The 10,489-nt window shown below is 42.8% G+C and overlaps 1 protein-coding gene across 1 annotated transcript in view; it reads left to right on the top strand.

The window, feature by feature from the left end:
* The window catches only part of lrguk (leucine-rich repeats and guanylate kinase domain containing), a 146,015-nt gene that overhangs the window by 1,472 nt on the left and 134,054 nt on the right, over positions 1-10,489 (top strand). The window contains exons 2-5 of the mRNA XM_086010866.1: positions 2,099-2,180; positions 6,883-6,983; positions 8,590-8,671; positions 9,594-9,718. Coding sequence (XP_085866992.1) covers positions 2,099-2,180; positions 6,883-6,983; positions 8,590-8,671; positions 9,594-9,718 — 390 coding nt within the window. The remainder of the gene's footprint in view (positions 1-2,098; positions 2,181-6,882; positions 6,984-8,589; positions 8,672-9,593; positions 9,719-10,489) is intronic.

Below are 10,489 nucleotides of genomic sequence, written 5' to 3'. Positions count from 1 at the left end.
ACAACAGAATAGTTTACCTAAACATAAATTCTCACTGTTGGTAAGCTAAATTGAAAGTTGCTCAGATAATTCTATTTTAAGTTACAACCCACCAGTGTACGTGGGATTACAAGGGCATGATATTATACAGCTCTGGATTGCCGACATGGCAAGTGCCTAGTTAGATTAATAACTACTTTTCAGGGCACCATGGGAGTAATAGGATTTAGGCTCCGTTTTCTTCCATTCATTTCAGCCGTGGAACAGAGCTGGAAATTTCTGTTGTTGAATTTTGACATGGGGGCCAGAAAAGTGACCCTGCCTCAACTCACTCACTTCCAGTCCGTTCAGTGTTGCATTTGAAATTGCTGCTGGTCCCATGTACATTCTCAAGCAGAATACCTTCATTTGCAGTGTAGATCTTATAAATACTGCCTAATGGCAGGGCCTGCAATTTTTTTTTTGTGCTTCATGCACTGCACATACTAATCTTGCATTAAAGGTCACCAAGGCTCTCACTTGTCAGCAACGACTTTCTTAATGGCATAGCTATTTGGTAATGACTGAGGCGCACTGCCTCTGCAGGCCCAGTTTCAACAAGGTGGCAGTTACAGAACTGAGCCATTGCTTCGAGGAGACCTACAGCTAAGCCCCACCATAGGGATGGCACTGCCAGTGCAATCAAGATGGCCAAGGCACTCAACTTTTATGCCTCGCTCTTTCCAGACGAGCACTGGGGACCTGCTGTATCAGTCAATTTGCTGCTGACAGATTTATCAAATAGGCAACTAATACATTGTCCAGGAGCGCCAACACCAAAATCTCCTTTTCCCGCCGAGCAGCAAGAACAGCATCATGGCATAGCTGCCTAATTTCATTGCATTGCCGGATTTCCCAAAGTACAAGAGGTCATCTGGCCCCGCAGGCACAACTCCAATAGCCTACATGAACAGAAATCAGTTCTACTCCACTAGTGTGCAGCTGGTCAGTTACCACCAGCACTGTATCATGCAGGTCAATGCCTGCTTCCCAGGCAGCAGTCTCAATGCTTTTTTTTTTTAAAGATAAACCTCTGTGCTCGGTGTTCAGAGAAGGGAGACTGGAAGGATGGCTCTTCAGAGACCATGGCTACCACCTCCAGGCTGGGCTAGTCATACCTTTGTGAACAGAAGTACCTGGACTCTGTGACCATGCAGCTACCAGGGCATTTGCACAGCATACCACTAGCATCTTAAAGCAGTACTTTAGATGTCGTGACGAGATCGAGGGTGCCTTACAGTACACCCCTGCCGCTTCACAGATTTGCAGTACAAAGAAGCCTAACCATGCAGAAGAAAGTCCAATCTGCAATCAAGGCAAATCAGAATGCAGACACGAGCACTTTCATTCAGAACACCTTTTCAGCTAAGAAGACTGGTGCTCATCTGGAGAGATTCAGCTAAGTTTCTGAACTGCTCCCTTTAAGGAACTCTGACCACACGGCACCAAGAAAGTGGCTCCAATCACATTTCTCTCTAGACCTCCTCCACTAACATCAGTGGTCATTGTTTGCTGCGCTTTTACATTATTAGCCACAATCAGAAAGGAACTCTGAACAAAATCCAAATACAGTGGAAACAATTTGTGTCATGGTGAATGATGTTAGTGTCGTTTCCCACAATGCTTCTCATCAATGCTGATGTATTGCGTGTGTCTTCAAATCCTTGACCAGTGACTTTTTTCTGAGTGACTCGCCAGCAGAATGAGTAAGTGTGCTGGTTGACTCCAGGCCTACAAAAACAGAAGAACGACGAGGTCTCCGTGAAAGCCAGTTGGGGATCAGGTGGCCCTGTATATCTTCGTGCTTGTCCCTAAAATGACCTGGCAACTAATTCAGCCACAGCTGGCACTGCTGCATGTGGTTGATTGTGTTGCTGTCTGTGAGTGATCTCATAGTCTGAATGGTGGAGGTATCCCAAGCAATCCGAGAATTAAAAAGCCTAGAGCGAAGGTTAGGAGCAGCCTTATGTTAGGGTTAGTTTATGAGAATTAAGTTTTAAACTGTTATAGTATAGGAATTTATTGGTATTTTAGGTTATCCAAGTATCTCTGCAAATAAGTCCTCCTTTCTATTTTACAGAATTACCAACTAAGTGACATTTCTATTCTTTACGATTACACTCACTTACAGAAGTTGGAACTTCCTAACAACAATATAACAGGTATAAGTATTTAGAGCAGTGCACTGGTGGGGATTTTTAAAACCGTAATTAAAGGAAAATTGCAGTGACATAGTGCGGTCAATAATGCAGTCCCGATTAATGCTGCTCCCTAGTTGCGCTGTGCACTTGAGTGGCAGTAAGTTGGCCTCGTGATAATGCAGTCAGCTCACTTAAAATATTTTAATAGTGGCCAGGATTTTCCGGAGCCTATGACTGCGTGCACGGTGCGTACGCGGCTGGAACTGCCCCGCAAGTTATGGGTTTCTGCACACGATGCGCATGCGTGAAAACCCAGAACTTGCGATCTGTCAAGAATCGTCTCGACAGATCCTCCGCATCCCTGGGAAATGGATATTCGCAGGCGAAGAATTGGGCTATTCGCTATTTTCCCAGCTCTTGGCTGCCGTGTGTCCTACATTACAACAGTGACTACACTGCAAAGTACTTAATTGGCTGTAAAGCACGTTGGCGAGTTAGGCTATTTGCTATTTGCCCAACTCTTGCCCAGCGAATGCCCATGAAACTTACACCTGGTAAAAGCAGGCGTGAGGTCTTCTTTTACCAGCATAAGGGTGAAAATAAATATTAACATTTTAAAAATCATTTTAACATTCAAAAACCGGTAAAATAAGTTTTTTATTTTTGGCCCCTTGAAAAATGTTTAAATTTATTTTTCAAAAAAATTTAATTTTTGTTTTAAATGTTTAATTGTATTTTAATTAATTTTAAACATGTAATTTTTTTTATTTCAGTGCTGTAAAAATGTATTTTTTGGGTGATTTCTGTTAAGCTTATGGGGATTCCGTACCTAAATGGAATCCCCATAAGCATAATAGGAACCCCCTTTCTGATTGGTTGGGCTGACCCACATGATCCCAGGGGCGCTTGTGAACCGTATGTACCCCTGGGATACGTGGGCCTCTACACAGGCTTGCGCGTAGAGGCCCAGGTGCGTGAGTCTCTGTGGATCCAGGACCATCAGGTGGGTGCGCACTTTTATTGCGGTTCGGAGGCACCTGCCTCCGCCCACAAATTCAGGCAGTGCTTCTGGCGTGCCGTGTGTGACTCGCTGGGAGTGCCACGGGGGTCAGGGGCTGGAATGTCGGAGTGATCGGCTGCCTGTTGAGAGCTGGGTTTTCTTTATTGGTGAGTCACAGAGTTTCCATTGAAGAATCGGCCATTGTAGGCCAGAGAAGTGGTGGGGGCAAGTAAAGATGGCGTTATACAAAGAGGGCCAACCTGGTTCAAATTCCCCTCGTCTCTCCATGGGCATTCATTGCCGTGCCCAATCCAATAAAGAAAAAAAAGAAAGACTTGCCTTTCACAACCTCAGGACGACCCAAAGTGCTTTACAGCCAATTAAGTACTTTTGAAGTGTAGTCACTGTTGTAATGTAGGAAACACTACAGCCAATTTGCGCACAGCAAGCTCCCACAAACACCAATGTGATAATGACCAGATAAGCTGTATTTTAGTGATGTTGTTTGAGGAGCAAATATTGGCCAGGACACCGGGGAGAACGCCCCTGCTCCTCTTCAAAATAGTGTCATGGGGTCTTTTACGTCCACCTGAGAGGGTTGATGGGGCCTCGGTTTAACGCCTCATCCAAAAGACGGCACCCCCGACAGTGCAGCACTCCCTCAGTAACCAACACTGGAGTGCCAGCCTAGGTTTTGTGCTTTTAGACTCTAGAGTGGGACTTGAACCCACAGTTTTCTGACTCTGAGGCCAGAGTCTTACCCACTGAGCCACGGCCGCCACAATGGGTGTTTAGTGCTTGTTGTGCTGCTTAGGCAGCCCTGTTGTAATGTGGAAAGGCACCTTTTAATATTTTCTGGGGCTTTAATGAATCGCGTGTACATCTGTAGCATGGGCACCCAGCACCCCAGTCACTGGCTGGCTGCATTGGGACCCACCAGGTACATTGGGCATGGAATAGGCCTCGGGCCTCTGTACTCTAAAATAAGGGTCGTGCCCATCCGATTTCCCCCTCCCATCAACTCGGGTGTGTTGTAGCATGTAAATTGTGCCTCAAAGTATTCCGACGCTGGTTTGATTTCCCCACATTTCTAAACTGTAATGTATTACTGTGGGAGACAAATGAGGCTATGTACTTTAAAAAAAGAAATCTTTCTCGGGATGTGGGTGTTGCTGACATTTATTGCCCATCCCTAGTTGCCCTGGATGTAAACAAGTGGCTTGCTAGGCCACTTCAGAGGACAGTTGAGAGTCAATCACGTTGGTGTGGGACTGGAGTCACATATAGGCCAGACTGGGTAAGGACAGCAGGTTTCCTTCCAGTTAGATTTTTACAGCAATCTTACGGCTTCATGGCCACTTTTACCGATACCAGCTTTTAAAAACTGAGTTCAGATTCTCAAACAGCCATGGTGGCATTTGAACTCCAGCTCTCTGGATTATTAGTCCTGGCCTCTGGAATACAGGTAGACTATCCTTTATCCGCACTTCTGAAAACCGAAAACCTCTGAAAACTGAAAGTTTTTTTGTGGAGCGTAAGTCGTGCGCACGACATAACCCGAGTGGCGCCAAACATGACCCGATGCGGCCGATGCTTTTCTGACCTGATTTGCGGGCCAGCTTAGTGTAGGAGTCAGCCGATATCCGGCTTTCCCACAACTGGCGGCGGCAGTCGAGCCCCAGACCCCCGCTAAGTCGAGGAATTCAGATACGGAGCAGGGGGAGCTGTAAACAGACTGGGAGCGGCAGCACAGAGAAGCAGGAAGGGGAATGAGACACGCAACAGTCGCAAGAGGTAGCCTGAACTTTTAAAATTTATATTAAATACAAATACTAATTACCAAATTAATTTAACGTTCAGAGTTTCCCAGTCTGAAATAATACCTTCTGAAATCCGAAAATTTCCAAAAACTGAAACACAGCTGGTCCCAAGGTTTTCGGATAAGGGATAGTCAACCTGTACTAGTTCAGTAACATAACCACCACACTACCATAACCTTACACAAGGGAAGGGATGGAAAATTGAAGGGGGAGGGTTGTTGCATTATGTCAGCCTGTCTTATTTGGTAGTGCTCTCTCCTCTGGCTCAGAGAGTTGGGGCTTCAAGACTTGTACCGGAGATTCTGTTCATCGTGTGGGCTGACACTCCAGCGAATGCCATATTGTTAGAGGTACTGTCATTTAGATGAAACATCACACTGAAGTCCCATCTGCCTGTTCAGGTGGGCAATAATGATCCTTATTCGAGGAAGAGAAGTTTTCCTGGTGCAGTAATTCACCCGATCCTGCAATTCTCAAAGGTGATAGCTGTATGTGACTTGTTCAGAGCTGCTTTTACTTTGCAAATTTTTTATTGCCATTAACAACTGCTGTGTGACAACCCCCCCCCCCACACTTTTATGTTTGTCATTGAGTGTCAGTTTCCATAGGCCTGTTGGACTCTGATGCAAAATAGGCAGAAAAGCAGGAAGATTTCCTTTTTCGTTACACATGACGCACAGAGGAAGTAGCCCCCCCCCCCCCTCCCCATGGAGACCAATACCATCAGAAGCTAGTTAATGAACTGAGGAAACCTAGCAGTTGGGGGGTCAAGGCCCTGACTCCTTTTGAAGAAGTGCTTATGTAACCGGTGAAGAGCGATTCTCACTGAAATTTTGTGGAATGGAATCTAAAAGTTGCCTTAGCCGTTCATCTATGTAAAATGTATACAGGAGTGAAAATGCACAGGACAAGCTCAGCATGCTTAGCTTCCTGCAGTCGGAACCTATGTGCCTACCGTAATGTGATTAGCCACCTTTTTGTGCGTCCCGTGTGTTTGGGAGGACCGTATGGCTGCTTTCAGCTGGACTGCTCTAATGCCTTATGTGCCTTAGAGCACTGACTTAGAAGTCTGTTTCACCTACTTGCATATTTGTTTATTAAAGTTCCTCTTAGTAATACCATATACATTGAACTGCCTACTCATAAAATTAATTAAAACATTTCAAATTACATAAATAACAGAGTGAAAAGGGCACATTTCTTTAATAAGCATTGGTAAATAAATAATTACTAGTGAATGATGAGAATAAAATTTGAATTGGTTTGACATCTATTAATAAAAGGTAATATAGATGCAAAAAACATTTAAAAAACAGAATATCATATGAAAGCATTAAGTGTTTGTACTCTAATCACAAAGTAATTTCTAGGCTTAGGTTTCCGAATGTTCAACAAAGAATATTACAGATGTCAGTTACAAGCAGCAATCACAAAACAAGCAAGTGGGAAAAATGCAAAAGGAAAGCTTGATTGTTTCCCCTCTCTCCCCCTCATTTTCAGTTTTCCCTTTGTCCAATTAGTTGTTAAAAGAGGTCTATATTTTATTGAAAAAGTGTTTGTTTAAAATAGAATTTGACAAAATGCTTTCCTTTCCATGACCTGTTATTCATACTTAGAAATGGGGAGCAAGTTACCAAGAGTGCGACTGGACATTCTGAAACTGATTGTTGTGCTTTGAACTGTCAGTTCTGCAATAAAACCATGACTGAGAATGCACTTTGACAGAACCTGCTTTTTTTTTAAGGCAACTTGAAGTAAACCAGCAACACTACAATGAAACAAAATAAATCAGATCCTAATAACATACATTTTAAGAGATTTCCATTGAAGTTAATCGTGAACTGCATGAATCAAATTGCTTGTTTCCTGAGCTGTAGCTCAACATTATTTTTATGGTTTACAGATTTGCGCTGTGTAAGTCGTATGCCCTACCTGTTGCAGCTGGATGCCTCCCACAATGCGCTGAGCTCACTCGCTGACCTAACACTACCCAAATATATTAAGGTAAGCCATTGAGTGGCTCTTAAACAAATTAAGGACTCACTGAGCATCCAGTTTGGATAGGATTTTATGCAAGGACGGGGGCTAGATAAATAATATGCAAGCAAAGGAGATGTGGATGGATTGGGTAAAGAAACTATTGATTATGCATTGTCCAGTCTATCAAAGTGTATTTTTATTTAAACTTAACCTTTACATACTTTGATATATTTGTTTCTCTAAGTTTACATTCGGGTCAGTTTTCCGAGTTTACCCCGCCAGCGAGGAGCCTCGTGCACCAGCTGTACATGTTTGGAAATCGTGGGCAGAATATCTGTGATTTCCTGATCTGCACCGCTGCTGGGCAAAGCTCCCTGCTCGCAGTGCAAACTCAAAGTCACCCCTATTGTGCCCACTTTATAAATTGAAATCCTACAGATGTACATTGAGTATGTTGGCCATGTTAAATATGCTTATCTGCTTGGGTGGCATTGTATGGGAGGAAAAAAAGAAAAAGACTTGCATTTATATAGCGCTTTTCACGACCACCGGACGATCCAAAGCGCTTTACAGCCAATGAAGTACTTATTGAAGTGTAGTCACTGTAATGTAGGAAAGGTTGGAGTGAGTATTTAGCTGTGGCTATATTGGGAACCAAGATGGGTGGATGGCTGTACTGGGTTGGGTAACTCCCACTGTGAAGTTCAAGGCAGGGTGTTGAGAGTGTAGTATTTTTAAATAAATAACATATATACTAAAGGAGCCTTTCCTTTTTAGTTTCAAAGTTTTAAAGCCAAATCATTCAATCCTTTCACCTCTCATTATTTTTAATGCATATTTCCTCATCTCCGAAATTATATTTTAGCGCTTGCAGAGCGAGTCCCTAAACAACCGCAAATCAAGCTCTGGTTATGCTTTGCCTCAGAGAATTGAAAGTTAAAGAATGATGTTGCTGGCGAGTGACAGCAGAAGAGGCTTTGAAGGAGCAAAGCTTTAATCCAGCTCCCACCCACCCTCCAATGCTACATAAATGTAGCAACAATCATATCGCAAACTAAGAGCAATAGAACATCTGAATTGTGATTGTTATGGATTAGAATTTGGTAACATTTTCAATAAAGAGAAGCAGTGATGGAGGTGTGGGTGTACAGTAGAACAGAACCAGTTACCTGTTTCAGAGGACAAGACTGCAAGGTCAGTACTACTTAATCAAGTAGCAATCTTCCATTCTATGCTGCTGTGCAACCATAAATCCTAATTGCTATCCAATTTTACTTTCATTCAAGAAGGTTGCTGTTGTGTTCTCTGAAGTGGTTCGCATCATCATATTCTTCAAGAAACATTTCTTAACCCTTTGAATGTTCTGAACATGTTTACTCGTCCATGTTTACATTAAAAAAAAAAAAAAAATTTCCATCCGCATTTCCTCAGTGTTCGTCATTGGAATTTATTGTAGCTATTTAATCATTTGTACTCTATGCTCATTAAATATATGTTTTTAACGTTGTCAAGCCACGTGTTGGTGTCTTGAATGTGGCTGAAATAGTTTGAACTAAAGTTGTCTCAGGAGATGGGCAGAACCCTCCCCAGTTATATTCAAGACAAAGTAACTGTTTATTTTATGTTGCAGGAAGTGGATTTTTCCTACAACCAGATATCTGAAATGAAAGATCTCTCAGACTATCAGTTTCTCTTTAAACTGAATTTGGGCAGTATCCTTTACCCGTTTACTACATTTGGCAGAAATACTAAGAACAGTTCTTTTCGTTTGAAGTGGTTCATTATTTTCTTCGGTTACTATTAGTCTTATGGTTCCAGTCATAGGTCTGAGTGACAGGGAGATCGAAGAGGTGGCCATGGTGTGGGTGGGGAGTTGATATGTCGGGTGAGGCTGAGCGAGTACAGGAGGGCATAGAATTCAGGGAAGAGGGAGGGTGGGGAACATTTAGGTGTAGGTTTAAGTCACCGAGGATGAAGCGCTGCTCAGTACAGGGCTCAGTGAGGAAAATAGGGAAGACATTTTAGGGAGGCGGGCTTGGAGGCATATTCGAAAATGGGGATTTTGAAGGAGAGGCAGGAAGGATAATAGAAAATGAGGTGTTTGAATGAGAAGAGGCAGGAGGAAAAGGACAATAGGCCAATATTATTGCAAAAGCAAATGGAAACACTCGGCAGGTCAGGCAGCATCTGTGGAGAGAGAAACAGAGTTAACGGTTCAGGTTGATGACCCTTCATCAGAACATTCCAGTGTTGACAGGGTTGGTTCGGGGCAATGGGAAATCTTGCTGTATCACTTGAACACATGGGTATTTACCAAAATATGATATTCACAGCATCCATAAAATGGTGAGTCCACCAGACCATCCCACCTTTCCAAAAGTGTAAAGCTTCAGTGGATTGTGGTTATTAACTGTGGGGAGAGCATAAATGGAGGAAATTTCCCTCTTTCCCTTTGGAATGGAACCACAATCACAATTGCTGAAAACTACAGTTCCAAAGCTGATCTGCAGTGTAAGTAATGAAATAAAATTAATTGGACTGGCAGGATTTACTTGGTCTGCAAACTTTACTTGGGATTTAAGTTGTTCATTATTTCTTGTGTATTCTTCCTTATGTCTAATTACTGGTTCACAGACAATCAAATCCAGGCAATCGAAGGCTTGCAGAACTGCAGAAGTCTCAACTACTTCAGCCTGGCAGAAAATAAGCTTTTGGAAGTCAGTGGCCTGGACAACCTGCCAATTAAATTTCTTTGCCTAGTAAGTCATCACTTCATATAGCCTTGTTTCTTGTCCCTTTCACTTTGTCTCTTGTCTAGAGGAATGAGGAGCAAGCTTTAAGCATTCCCCATTGTTCCTGACATTTCTGATGTGCCAAAGATAGGCTGACAAGCCACAGACTACAGTCTGAAGTTACTAAGTGTTATTACTAAAATTAGAAATGAGAGAAAATAAGAACCTTAGGAACAGGACAAGACTGTTGGGCTTGACAAGCCAATATCTTTTCCATAGATTATCTTCACCATATCCCTCAATCCCTTTACTTTCCAGAAACACACCTAATTGTCCCTTGACCAATTTATATTGTCCATGTCAATGGTCATTATTTTCACCATGCACAGTCATCCTTCAATGTCAAATACGCCTTGTCTAAAGAAATGGGGAGCAAGCTTTAAATATTTCTAATAGTTCCTGACATTTGTGTGAAGTCAGATCTGTGCAGACTGTGGCGACACCTTTGGACTCCATCTCCCACATTGTTTTTAAATCTACCAATAGAACATGGATGTGACCTACAGTACCAATGAGTGGTATGACTTGGGGGGTCACACCCACAGATGCTGCTGCATTGTAGTGTTCAGAGCCTAGATGCTTCTCTGTTCTTCCCTTTTTCCAAGCAGGTGGGCATAGCCCACCATCTCTCTTTCGGTTGGGTGAATGGTATGTGGCACGGGGGAAAACCTAGAGGCAAAAGGAAAAAAAAGAAATTGTTGTGTCTCCTTGTGTTCTTATATACTATAAATAATACAG

This window comes from Somniosus microcephalus, chromosome 17, assembly GCF_052327205.1.
Source record: "Somniosus microcephalus isolate GS21.2 chromosome 17, FLI_Smic_1.0, whole genome shotgun sequence".
Lineage (NCBI taxonomy): Eukaryota > Metazoa > Chordata > Chondrichthyes > Squaliformes > Somniosidae > Somniosus > Somniosus microcephalus.
This window is presented reverse-complemented; position numbering and strand designations above follow the sequence as displayed.